Source organism: Manis pentadactyla, chromosome 13 (genome assembly GCF_030020395.1).
Source record: "Manis pentadactyla isolate mManPen7 chromosome 13, mManPen7.hap1, whole genome shotgun sequence".
Classification (NCBI taxonomy): domain Eukaryota; kingdom Metazoa; phylum Chordata; class Mammalia; order Pholidota; family Manidae; genus Manis; species Manis pentadactyla.
Genome location: NC_080031.1, coordinates 11,365,728 through 11,379,251, shown reverse-complemented (window position 1 = coordinate 11,379,251; position 13,524 = coordinate 11,365,728). Strand labels below are relative to the sequence as shown.

The following is a 13,524-nucleotide window of genomic DNA, read 5'->3' as shown; positions in this document are numbered from 1 at the left end:
TCGTAGGAGGTGGGAGCAGTGGCTCAGGATGAGGAACCCATGGAGGTTTGTGGGAGATGGTGGCATTAGAAAGGATTGGCCTCCCCTTTGCTAGTCCTACAGGGCGACCTCGGATGTGTGACTCCCTTTCAGGGCTCCCGTCTCCTCGTCTGTAAGGTGGCGGTGAGGCTTCCTACCTCCCAGCACTGTTGTGAGCATTGTGTCTCCCACCGCATGGGTGCTGGCTGACCGTCAGCCAGTAGCCAGGCCCCTCTGCTCTGGGCTTCTGTGGCCCTGAGCACACTGTCAGCTGCATTTGCTTCTCTCAGCCACTAGACGATAGGACCCTGGAGCGCAGGACCACGCCTTCGGTGTTTACCAGCATAGCCCCAGTGTCGGACATAGAAAGTACCCAAAATAGCCACTGAAAACAGGGTAACCGGTGAGGAGTGGGTAGGCTGTCCCATCGAATGATACCTTTTCAGCTGCAGATCTATCTTCTGGACCTTGAATGTCTCAGGCCAGAACAGGGAAGTCGTAATCCCTACCATGTATTTATTGGGAGTGGCAGGCAGCCAGCCCAGAGCCGGAGACGAAGGGATGCTCGCTGATGCACTGGCATGAGCATCTACTTTGGACTTGATTCTCCACCTGTGTGGCTTGGGCAAATTACTCAGCCTTTCTGGTCCTGGGTCCTTGTTCATAAAGTAGGTGTAATAATATCTGAGGTGTGGGGTTGATAGAATTAAATAAGATAATGTATGCAAAGCAGCTGATGCTCAGTAGATACTCAGCATATGGTGGTTATTGCTAACATGATCCACACAGCCTGCAGCCCACCCTCGGAGCTGGCTGCTTCTGCTTCTGTGACGTGGACTGCCTGGGGGTCCCGCCCCTGCTGCAGGAGCCCACTCTCCCATAAGCACCCAGGCGGCCCCTCGGGCACAGGGAGAGGGGCCATGGTGTCATGGAAGGAGACATTATCCATTACCCGCTATGTAACCTCAGGCAAGGACTCCATTCCTCTGAGCCAAGGTTTCCTCACTGGGAAAAATGGGGCTAATGATGCCTCTTCCCGGGCTACCGTTTGTGGGGGTGGATCACACATAGGGGATGCTCAGTAAACCTTGACTTCTCAGCGCTTATGCTCCCTTTAGCTAGCTTTCCTTTCTGAATCCCAACCCCACTCCCTGTCCAGACCCTGCCCCCGAGATGCGCCAGCACCCATGCTTCCACATCACCCTATGCACACCCTTCCCTCCACAGACGATTTTGTTCTTTGTGACTAGTACACCCACGAAATTATCACAGGTGCTTTCAACAAACCCTGGATGACTTAGGCCTGCACCTTCTCAGCACGACACCCCCTCTTCTGAGCCCTCCACCTGACCTGGGCAGGATGGGGGCTCCCCATTCCCAGTGCCCGCCCCACCAAGCCAGACCCCTTGCATTCTGGCAAACACTGGGGCTGCATAGACCTGGCCTGCTAGGGGCTACTGAGGCCCCAGCAGGGCTGGGCTGGGCTTGCCCAGGAGCGGAGTGGCACTCCTTGCAGAGCCAGGCCAAGACAGTAGAGTGGGATCTGGTTTCCTCAAAGCCAGGAGAGAGTCCAAGGACCTGGGAGGAGGTCAGGGCTTGAAGCCATTTGGTAAATATCAGGTTTGGCCTGAACAGGTGGGAGGCAGCAGGGGACACAGCTGGTGTTTTCTGGGGAGAGTACAGCCCACAGGGCACCCCAGGCCTGGGCCTGTTCACTGCCTCTGGCCTTGTCTCTGGCAGAGCACCCTCCCTTACGCTGTACCCCAACCTCTGTTGGGGTGCCTGAACAGGCCTGATGATTCACATCTTCATGCCTCTGCTCCCACAGCTGCCTCAGCAGGAAATGCCATGTTTCCCTACTCAGCCTCCCTCCCTCCCTCCTGACCTCTAACCCTCTTTTAAGAGTCAGCTGGAGCATCAGCTCTCCCAAAAAGTTTGTCCCAATTCTCCAACCCTCTAGACCCAGGCAGCCTTGCCCCCTGTCTCGTCCATCTATGCATCTAACCTCAACACCTGTAACACTACAGGGCCCTTATTTGTCCCCTGAGTGGACTGGTTTCCCAGCAGCCATTATTGTGCCTGGCTCATGATAGGCTCCCAGTGTTTGTTAAATGACTGAGTGACTGACTGAATGAGGGGAGGGGTGAGTGATGTGTTAAAAGACTCAGGGATACAAAAAGGACAGGGGCTGATGAGGGCTCCTCCAAATGTCCCCCAGCCCAGGCAACACAAGAAGGGGAAGGGCTGGCTGCAGAGCCAGGGCTTCCCGGTTTAGCTCCAGGAAGTTCCTGGAGCTGCGGGTCTAGGTCACCTAGGTTCTGAGCCTGGGCAGGCTAGATAACAAGCACAGGAGAGTTGCTTAGTGTTAAACGGGGGTCCTATTAATTAATTAATTTTAAAAGGGTTTGTAGGCAGTGGTTTGCAAAATGAAGTTTGTAAATGTTCACTGGCCCTTGTCTGCACTTCTGGGGCATTACTGACACGGAGGACGAGGAGGAAGTCATTACATGATAAGGAGGAAGGCTGTGGGCTTGGAGCTGAATCTCTTACGTCCCAGCTTTGTGTACTTTCCCTGGGACCTGCCTGCTCCCCATCCTTCTCACCCATCTCCGGAGGACCCCTCACCTGTATGAGTCCTGAGCCGGTGATTTCCAGTAGGCCCTTTAGGGGGCATATCAGAATCTCAGCGTGTGTACACCTCTATAGGGTGGGGGCTGGGCGGTGTTTACAGCTCCAAGCGCATGTTTGATATGCCTATTGTGTTCCTAATAAGAAGTAGAGTAATTAAGCTTCAATCCAATCTTGGCTACTGTAGATATATAGAAAGACGATTGCTTTAAAAATCAGTGTCAGGGTCACAGGTGAAGAGAGGCAGGGAAACACCACCCTGCTTTCCATTCCTACCCTCTCAGCAATCCCAAGGGGCAGAGGTTATTCCCATTTTACCAATGCAGAAACTAAGGCCCAGAGTGAACGATAAGCTCCATTAGGCAGGAGCTATTAATTTGTACCTCCCGCACATAGCGCAAGGTCTGCAAGATCCACACAAAACACTCAGTATTGACTGAATTAGTGGGAGGATAAAAGAAGTTGTACTGAAATTACTTGCTTAAATTCTTATAACCCGTCATCAGCGGAGCTGGAGCCAGACCCAGGGTTCCTGAATTTCTACCACGTTCAGTCATCCGCTTTCCTCCTCCAGACCTGGACTCCAAGGACAACAAGCACCCTTGGGCCCTTCCTCCCCAATCCCCTCCCAAGAGGCCATGTGGACACCCGAGCTCCTAGAAGATCACACCGGAAAGGGGGGCAAAGCAGGTTCAAGCACTCCTCAGGCCTGCTGCTGACTTTGATCACCTGTTCCCTGATTTATTTTAAGCTTCGTGTACTTGGGCCATTAACTATTTTTGTAGCTGTTTAGGGCAGTCATCCTGCTTGGAGGCAAGCAGATAGACAATAAAATCTCAGATTTTATTAACACTACCAGAATTCAGGTAGTAAGTTCATCAAATAAGAAACCTAGACAAAGCCATTAGAGTGTTTCTTCACAAGCTTAAAAATCATGTTGCTAGCCCCGTGTCCTTAGCGGGGGCATAAAGGTCTTGTGCTTGGACCTGAAGGCTGTTTTTGCCTCTCACACAATGAAAAATCCAGGTCTTGAGTGAGCTGGAGTTCAGGGATATGTCCAGTTTAAAGACACGGGTGGCCCAAGCAGGCCAGGGAGAGAGGTCACTGTGCACAAAGAGAAGAGAGGCCCAGCAGAAAAAAAAAAAAAATAAGAGAAGAGTCCGTTTTGATGAGTCAAAGCAGGGGAAGGCAGGTCGCCCATATGGTCCCTGGGGTGTTGCCCCCAGGGGCAGAGGGAACCGTCAATCACGGCCACAGAAGAGGCTTTAGGAGGACTTTCAAAGCTGCTGAATTAACTCTATTGCTGCAAAGCGAACGTGTTTCACAGGCAGCTGAGCAGAGGGCCCTCGCAAGGCAGGGGGCTCCAGCCCTTAAAGAGATGAGAGGAATGAAAGTGTGAAAACATCTGAACCCGCTTCTGCCCGTCACAGCTGCGTGGCCTGGATGGGGGCCATTCACAGCCAGGGGCCCCTGCTGCCCCCTCTGCCTCCAGTTAATGAAACCAGCATGGGGATCCTAATGACTGATCAAAGCCCAGCCAGCTTCCCCAGGATGTCTGCCCCCCATCCCCGCCCAGAGTGGGAATGGTGCTGGACAGAGAGAGAAAGAAGGTGCTCAGAGGCACGAGGGAGACCAGTCTGGTCCGGTCTGACCTCCCCACCCCCATCTCCCCACATGGTGGACCAGCCCTAGCCTTCCTCTTGCAGGAGGCGTGAGACAGCCTCACCTTGACCCCAGGTCTCCAAGCACAGTTTCTTGGGGTCCTGAACCCAATTTTCCTCACTCTGAGGGTTTTGGAAGGATGGAGGGCTGCAGGAACACAGCTTGTGCCTTGGAGTCCCAAGCAAATGCCTGACTTCCTTTCGAAGTGAGCTGCCCATACTGATCCCATATGAAGAGCTCTGACTTCGGCTGTCTTGCCTCCCTCTGGTCAATGAGGAGGCTGCATCCTTGGCGAAGTGCCAAAGCCTTTTTAATATCACCCATCATTGTCATGCTACAGAAGCACCTAGTTACCTACATATCAATTGATTCCTAAGCTATTAACTTGAGTGCCCACATTCCCTGGGGTGGGGGGGGGTTGTGCCTACTGAGTCAGTCTCAGACCCACTAGGACTGGTGCTTTCTAGTCAAACACACAGCCCAACATGCTGGGGACAGGCAGACAGAGGAATACTGAACATCGAATACATATACAAACAGACCAGATAAAATATTTGTCTTGCCTATAAGCCAAGGGCAAAGATATTTGTGGAACGGTGGGTATGTGTCTGTTGGAGGAAGAGGTGGGGGAGGTTGCTGGTAGCAGGAGTTACCTGTGTGTGGGTCAGGTGAGGATGGACAAGTTGATTGCCTTTACTCTTAAATCCCAGCAGTTTCCTGAAAATGCTGGTGGTACTACAGAAGGGAGATCTTCACCTGCTGGTGATGCTGCCTACAGAGTGTTACAGGAAACGGAGAAAGTGAATGACGTTTTGGACGTAGAGAGAGTGCATGAATGAAGGGCATAGGCTTAGAAGGAAGGAGACGGTAGCTGTGTTACCACGAAAATTCTGAGAGGGAGACTGGAGTGACACTTGCTGGGAGAGGGCAGCGACAGTGGAGATCGCAACTTTTAAGAGTTCCTTTGGGACCAGTGGGAGCGTTGGGGCTGTGGGAGGAGGGGGCAATGAAAGGCCAGGTGACAGATGGCCAGGCTGTGGCAAAGAAGCAAAAGGGAAAGATAGGGATGTAGGATTTAGCACAATACATTGAGCAGAGGGACCACACTCCTAGCTCACATTGAGACAATGTTTCCATTAAGCAATCAGTGTAGAAACCCACAGTCCTTAAATGATTTGCCCCTACCTCCCAGGGCATAAAAGTGAGGGGCCTGGATCAGGGACCCAGTTCCAACATGCTGCAATTGAGGTTCCAGGGTTAGACAGCAGAGGGCGCTGTGACTCTGACAGACTAACTAGAAGCCACCAGAAGGAGGAAGCAGGTCACAGGAAAGGTTCCAGGGGGTCGTTGCTTTAGCACTTCCTAAACTGCGGTCTGTCTTCAGTACAATAAACCGAGCCGTACAAGTGACCACGGAGTCTCCCCAGGATGGACTGAAACAGAGCTGAGGGGCCAGATGCTGCTGGGCCAGCCTACTGCTTGGCTTGTGCCCAGACAGCATGGGGCTGTCACCATTAATGCTTCTCTACTAAAATGGGAGGGAAAAAAAATTCTCCCTCATTTTTAATAACTTTATTCCCCAAACTTCAAAAATGAAATTGCCAAGTTAAGAGTTCGCCTTGAAAAAAAAAAAATTCTAATTTATTATAAAGAAGGTCCGGGGCTTGGGAATTTTTTAATGCCGATTCCTAATTTTCCAAAGTGAGATTCTCCTGTGCATTTGAATAGATTATGCTCGGTATTGCCAGCCCTTAGCACAACGGGAACATTATTAAAATGGTTGCACGGGTCTCAGAGGAAGGGAGGGCTCTGCCTCTTGCTTCCTTTTGCATTTTGGGGACTTCATATCAGAGACTGTCCATTTCTGCCTGTGGAAGAAACTGGTTTTTGGAGGAGGTGATAGAGAGATGTGCTCAGCTGTCCAGGCCTTGCGAAAACAAGTCATACCGGGTCCAAACGTAATGAGGTCAGGCCTACAGGAAAGAGGAAGTGGGGAATCCTTTCCAGAGAGCCCCTCTGGAGGAGTGGCTCTCTTGTGGCCTGACCTGTGCCGCTAGTAGGCCCGGTGCTCCTGAGGTCACCGAGGGCTGGAGAGCAGCTGGTTCTCTGGGACAATGAGCATTACGAGAGCAGTGGACGGGGGCTCCCCCTGAGAAGCTGGACTCAGGCTCTTGAAAGCACAAAGGGAAGAAGGCAGCAGGGCCAGAACAAGTCCCCCAAGAAAACTCACCTGGAAGCCGTTCCTATGCAGAGGCCACTCTGAGAAGCCCCAAAGAGTCGGGGGAAGGGCCCCCAAAAGCCAACTGGCCTCAAAGTCTAGCGCTTCCTGGAGAGAAGCGCCTTTCCCCAAGTGGCAGGAGTCTCTGTCCCGGGGACCTCAGCCCACCGGCCCCACCCCTGCCCTTATCCCTCCTCGTGCCCCTCCCTATCAGTTTCCTCGGGAATACACTGGGCTCCGAGAGGGCCCTTGGCAATCTAGCCGTGGCACAGTGGCCTAGCACATGTCCTTCATCCCCACCCCTGCTCCCACATATCAACTCCCTGCTCCTTCCCAGGCTCCCCACAACCTAACCCCGTGCTCAGCAAACCACCCCCCCTCCGCACCCATGGCAGTGGTTTTCCATATGGCCAAGGCCATACAGACCCCAGACTCGGCCTGGTTATTTTACCATGAACACTGACACTTCTCTCAGACAACTCGTTCCTGGATCCCTGAGGTTACAAATAGATGTGTGGCTTCCCCAGAAAATTATTCTTTGCTGTAAATATGAGTACTTTCAGTGGTGAAGTATGGGTGGCCACCAGAGAGGACAGCCTTGGCACAGTCCCCATCGGGCTTCCGCTCTGTGGCCTTACACAGGGGGCTGAAGCCTCCCTTCCTCCCCAAAAAGGCGAGGGCAGCTCAGTGGCGGCTTCCAGGGGGCTGAGTGCCTTAGGGATGTAGCCCCACCTCCAACGCCTCCCTCAGCGGCTGGGATGTATTAATTCTCAGCTGGACGCTGAGAGTTAAATCAAGCTCCCCATTTAACTATACCCAGATCAGCCTTCTTGGACAGCATAGGCCTTTGAGGCAGCTCTCCTGCTCATTCATCCCCACCACACCTAAACTTCTCCCAGCTGCCCGGCCAGGCAGAAGGGCTGGAAAGGGCGGGAGGTAGGCAGCAGCCACCAGCTGGGCCAACCCAGTGCTCTCTGACCTTTGGCCCTACCCTTGTCTGCCCCTGAGCCTTGAGTAGCAGGGTGTGGGCCTGTGCCCCCCCACCTGCTAAATACAGGAATGTCCCTGTGTCCAGTCCCCATTCCTGCCATGGACCTTGGAGAGCAGAATCCAGCTACAGAAGAATTGGAGCCGAAGTTCCTGCCTCTTTTCAACACCCAGGGCCCCCCAACAGTGCCTGAGCAGACAGGGAATGGGTGTGTGTTCCGGAAGGATGATGTTTGTTCCCCATTATGGCCCCAAGGTTCTTAGGTCTCCACCAGTGCAGGCCTCCTGCTGCACTGCACTCTGACTGTGGAGGGAAAGGTCCTGACACAGTGTTGCACCCCTGGGAACTTCCGAATAAAGGAATGTGTAAATGCCAAGTCATCTGTGGAAAACCACTGCCATGGGTGTGGGGGGTTTGCTGAGCACGGGGTTAGGTTGTGGAGAGCCTGGGAAGGAGCAGGTAGTTGACATGTGGGGGCAGGGGTGGGGATGAAGGACATGTGCTTGAGTATTGGTGAATGACAAGTGCTTTTCAGCTTTCGGGGGGCAGGAGTCAGTGGTGGTCCGCATGCTGAACACTGTAAAGTGGTAATTTCCTGAACGGTAACAAGGATGGATAAAGCAGTCACTCTGTGCTCCCACCAGGTGGGGGTGTCAAGGCCATAGGACTCAATGGGAGTGAAAGTCGGCCCACCCTGTGGCGGTATATCTCTCTTCTTTTCCTGCTGCACAGATCTTCCTGTGGCCGCTAAGAACAGCAGTGTTTGAAATGCTAATGAGAAGGGATGTTAGGCAGGGCAGAGACCTACTGGGAGACTGATCAGAATGACCACCAGGCACACAGTAGGCACTGCACATTTGTTACATGAATGAATGAATATTCTCGCTGGCTGCATTTCCCATTACCAATACTCAATACATTATTACTGAATTAATATTGACTTGAGAGACCAGGGTAGAGAAAACAGGATTGTGTGAAGGTAAAGGTCAGAGAATGAAGCCTTCTGGGAAAGCACAGCCTAACTAACTCAGGGTCTCAAAAGAACCTGGCATCGACGCACACGGGGCAGGGGAAGCAAAGATGGGAAGTGACAGGTCTCCAGGACTGTGGGAACCCACGAAAGCCGGGCAGGGCCTCCGGAAGGAGAGGAGACCAGGCAAGACAGCTGGAGAAGGCTGCTTTCTGCAGGTGTGGCAACCAGCGTCCAGTCTCAGAGCTTGGGGGCTGCTGTGTCTGAGCTGAGTGAGGGACAGGAGCTGGGAACCAGAGGGAAAGGGCTGGAGGGTATGGAGAAACAGGCCTGGCCTTTTTCTGGATAGAAACTGGGCATAGCCCAGAAGAGAAGGGAGACTCCTCCAAAGGCAGACAGAGAAGGGCTGGTGTAAGGGCTCCAGTGACCAGTGAATGGGGGCATCCGTTAGGAGGAAACCTCAATTATGAAGTTTCCCCAAACACTCAAAGGCAGACTCGATTTACCTGTAAATCGGATCTGCCTCAGTGAGGGGTGAGATGCATCGGTCTGATATCTGAATGGGAAGCAGGATGGCGGTGGGGGTGGGGACAGGACCATGATTGGGTGCTCTAGGCAACAGTCCTTGGTGCTGGCGACAGTTACCCAAGTAGGATCTGAACCCTGCAATTTGTCAAATGCAATGACTCCCCCAGGGGTCTGCTTTTGCCGGACTTTCTCCAGAGAGGCCTCCCCAGGCCTGACGAGAAAGAGCCCTTAGAGAGGCCAGGGTACAGATGAGCAAGGCCTGGCCCTGCCTTCGGCAACAGGGAAAGCCACTGCACCCCCTTTCCCAGCACCTGACGGGTCACACTCACCTGCGGGCTGTCCTGGTAGGGTGGGGGAGGGACATTCTGCGTGGCCATCATCGTCAGAGCGGGGGCTGGGGAGGCATGTTGCATCATGGGATTGATTCACATCGAGGATCTGTGGCAGGAGAAAGGAGGCCGCATGGTTAATACGCTGAGTGCAGGGAGACCTGGGGACCAGCCGGCTCAGCATTTGCTCAGGCTGACCCAGTACTGTCAAGGCTGGAGGCCCTTTAGGGACAAATGAGAGCTCGGGCGAGAGGCCTGGGCAGGGAGGGGCTTGCTATGCTGTTTTGACTTGTAAGAAACAATATTCAAATCCTATGTAAGACTCCCTGTATGCCTGCAGCCATCTTTGTTCAGCATCATCTCGGGCCTGGTGGCAGGGGTGTGGGAGGGGGCTGGGCTGGTGGCAGCACAAAACCGGGCTCTGCATCTCCCAGTCCTGGAACCGCCACCTGCCCGCTCAGGGGCAGAAGGCTCCACCCCTTCTGGCTCCAAGTCCCACCTACGAGGCCGCGGGGCCCCCGTGCTCGGACTTACCCCTGGGCTCACCACACCTCCTAGTGGTGGAAAGGGAGGTGGCGGGGCTGGTCCCTCCTCAGGCTGGAGGGTGGAACAAGCAGCCCAAGGCGTCCCAGGAAGGGAGGTTGGCAGGGGAACATCCAAGAGCCAGGATGAGCACCTGCCACCTGCCAGGTTTTCCCAGGTGTGTGCTTGTGACTATGAGCATTCTCATCTATTCTATTAGGGCAGACTGTCCTTGGCCTTCCTTCGATTACAGTCACAGGCATGGGGGGCCAGAAGAGCCATCAGAGACAAGGGTCCGCCCCCTTTACAGACAGAGGCCAAGAGAAGTAATGATGTGTGTTTGGGGCAGAGCAGCAGGGATGGGACCTGACTCTCCAGATTCCCTGGACCCGGTCTACCCCCCACCGCGTCAACTGCTTCTGCACAGCCTCAAGGGCTCTTCTTGAACCGGAATGTGGTGCTGTAAGTGGAGACAGCCTGGCTGTGCCACTCAAGGAAACAGAATGCCCAGGGAGCTGTTTAGCTGCAGTAGATGCCCTGAAATATTTAGAGCTGGAGACCACGGGCTGGCTGCCTGGTGCAGGCCTGTCTGTCGTGGGGCATGGAGACCCCTAAGAACCTCTGTGGGGTGAGGCCCCTGTCCTTCTCCTGGGTGGAGGAGACTGATGAGCTGTAAATATTGGTTAAGCAGGAATTTAGGACCTTCCTCCCGGCCCCAGGGCCCTCCAGGCCCCATCCTCCCTGGGGGCTTCTGAAATGTTCACATACCTACCTGTATTCTGCAGGAATCTGAGGGTGTTTTGGAGCTGCCTAGGGAAAGGGGCTGGTCTCTAGGACCCAATGAGGGGTGCGTGCGTGTGTGTGTGTGTGTGTGTGTGTGTGTGTGTTGTTTCGGTTGTTTTTCAGGAGAAGGAGGAGCTCTGGCCTGACCCAGAAGTACTAGGTATGCTCGGACCTTAAGTGCTCATGTGAAGCACTGGAAATTCAGGTGTTCATTCAACGCATGTTTATCAAGTATCAAGTGCAAGCAAAGGGCTGTGCTGGGGGTGGGAGGCTGGATGAAAGGAGGCAAGGTCTTCTCTCCCAGGAGCGCTTGTCAGTAAGAGGGTCGGGATAGTGCAGCAGGAAAGGTGAAATGGAGTTCCAAAGGAGACAGCACCGGGCAGATGGCTTTTCCTGTGCCCAGACCCTGTGACCACAGAGAATTCCCCCTGGCCTCGCTGCTAGCTAGCCCTCGCCTACCTTGGCCTTACTTCCGAAGGTGGACTACCAGGACATCTTTGCCACAAAAACGTTCCAGGTTTCCCGCCTCACACACACACTAGGTACTGAGATCCAGGCTTCGACTTTGCAAACAGGCCTGGAAGGGAGCCCTGAGGGACCAGGTGCCGGTTTTCACGGCTGCCTCTTTGCCTGGGTGGTGGTGGTAAGCATCCAAGAAGGCAGGGATGAGTGAAGAGGGTTCCAGAGAAAAAGGAGGATACAGGCTGCTTGGGACATCACAACTTCCGGAATTAAGACGTGAGATACTAAAAGGGGTGTGGAATCTTTCTTTTGGACCCTGCGTGAATAAAGGGCATAGGGATAAGTCAGGGGTGTTCTAGGCTCAGCCTTTCCAGCAACACTGGCCAATGAGGTAACTTGGGTTGAGCCCTAAGGACCTCTAACCTCTCCCTGGAGCCTAATCTTTGTCGCTCCCTGGCCCCAGAAAGCGACCCGCTGTGGGGCTGTAATGCCAGCAGCGTCCAGAAGAGGGAGCCTAGGGGCAAAGTGTTGGGTGGGAGCTCCTTCCTGGCGGTTTTTCTCCCCTCTGAGGGGCAACCAGCGCCCTTTAACCTCTGGTTTGGAGCTTTTGGCAACCTCATCCCCTGAATGAGAAAGTCATAGTGAAAGAAAAGCAAAGGAGGCTCAAGGAGGAGGACTGGGGCTAAACAGAGGAGCCTTGAACCTGTGTCCTTTTGTTCACTGTCCAGTGGATGGGAGGTACAGTCATACTAAGGGGGTGTCCCCAGAAATATCTGCAGCGCAGGAGGGCTGGCCTGCCTGGGGGTAAGGAGGGATGGTAAGAGTGGCTGGGCCCAGAAACAACCACCGCTGAGGCTGAGGAATTTTTCAGTTGGGAGCCTGCCGGGCTGCAGAGCGGGTCCCAGACCCACCTCGCTGGAGGACACAGGAGCAATTTTCTGAGGACCCAGATGGCCTTTGACCCTCTCCTCCCCCTCTCTGGGGTCACCAAAGGCCACGAGGCCACTGCCCTATTGCCCTCAGGGGGCTTCTCCTGCAAGAGAACAGGAGGCCTTTTCACCAGGGGCTTGAATTTCCTTCTCTGCTCATTCAGGCACAGAAGCCTCTGATAATGTGATGGGGGGGGGAAGACCCCGTGCCCATCCAGAGAAGCTTGCCCTTGTTTTCACACCACTCCACCCACACATGCACTCCCCAGTCCTTGGGAAACCCCACCAGCTAGGCTTGGGGGGCTGAGGGGCCACATGGAGGGAGCCATCCTGGAGAGGCATGTGGGGACCCGGTGACTAGTCTGAGCCTTGGCTGAGATGCCTGGCTGGGGTGGGGGAGCTCCTTGGGCAACTGCTGAGTGCCTGGCCCTTTCTGCACTTCCTCTGGGAACGTGGACTAGCAGGCCTGAGCTCCAAAAACCCAGCCATGGGCTTCTGAGCATTTATCAGTGGCTTGGAGAGGCTGATTCGCCCTGTCCAGCAGCCCCAGTGCTGTTACCAGACACCAGGTCACTCCAGGGAGCATAGCCAAGCCTGAAAGGGACGCCTGAGGAACAATTTATCAAGAGAAGCTTCCCATCCAGGATAGGCTCACATGGAGTTTGAAGAAAAACCCTAATGCCACACTCAACCCCACAGTAATATCAATGAAGAAATAATTTGTGTCACTGGTATTATGTCAAAAGGAGCAAAAACTGTCCTTTCACAGAGCTCCGGAGCTGAGTGGGGCAGTGTACCTAGCTGGGGGTGGGTGAAGACCCCCTTTTAGGAAGTGGGACTGACACCCTTCTGCCTTCTCAGCGCTGGCTGGCCCCTGCAGCCCTGCCAGGTGAGACCCTGGTCTGGGGCCGAAACGCCAGCAAGCTGACACTCAGAAAAAACAACCCATGCTCGTTAGGAAGGAGCTCATTAGGACTTGTTGACATGAAACCCATTAGACCAATTAACATTCCATTAACGGCCCGGGGCACCAAGGGGTTAATGCTGCCCTGCAGTAATTGGGCTGAGGTGCCGGGGTTGGGGGCGCAGGGCCTTAAGGATAAGAACCAGTCTAATTGGGGAATCTGGCCTGCAGGCCCCACAGCATTTGTTCTCGCCCCCTGACCCGGCTGACACTGCCGTGTATCCGGTGCCGAGGTGGGGAAGGGGAGGAAAGGCCTGGCCTCCCCTTGTCCTCTCACGGCCGCAGCCTGAGACTGCAGGATGGTGGGCACAGGACAAGGTGGGGGCGTCCACCCTCTTGGACCCTGATTGTCCTGTGTTCTTCATCACCCCCTCCAGGTCCATCTTAGCCCCAGGGAAGTAAGCCCCGCTGGTCTCCCAGTTATACACGACCCACTGTCACAAGAGCTCTTTGGCGAAGCTAGAATTTTGAGGGCCCAGAGCTAACCCAGCTGAAGGGTGCTGGGGTTCGGGGCAGCGGGGTC

At 54.3% G+C, this 13,524-nt stretch overlaps 1 protein-coding gene and 1 long non-coding RNA gene across 5 annotated transcripts in view; both read right to left on the bottom strand.

Moving 5' to 3' along the window:
• PKNOX2 (PBX/knotted 1 homeobox 2) overlaps positions 1–13,524 on the bottom strand; it is a 248,379-nt gene that overhangs the window by 68,974 nt on the left and 165,881 nt on the right. For all 4 annotated transcript variants that reach the window (XM_036930253.2, XM_036930256.2, XM_036930257.2 and 1 more), the window contains one exon: positions 9,342–9,450. In XM_036930253.2, coding sequence (XP_036786148.2) covers positions 9,342–9,428 — 87 coding nt within the window. In that variant the 5' untranslated portion in view covers positions 9,429–9,450. The remainder of the gene's footprint in view (positions 1–9,341; positions 9,451–13,524) is intronic.
• On the bottom strand, positions 3,469–4,483 carry LOC130680501 (uncharacterized). The gene is made up of 2 exons (XR_008993524.1): positions 4,373–4,483; positions 3,469–4,015 (listed from the first exon to the last, which is right to left on the bottom strand). It is a non-coding gene; the product is annotated as an uncharacterized LOC130680501 (long non-coding RNA).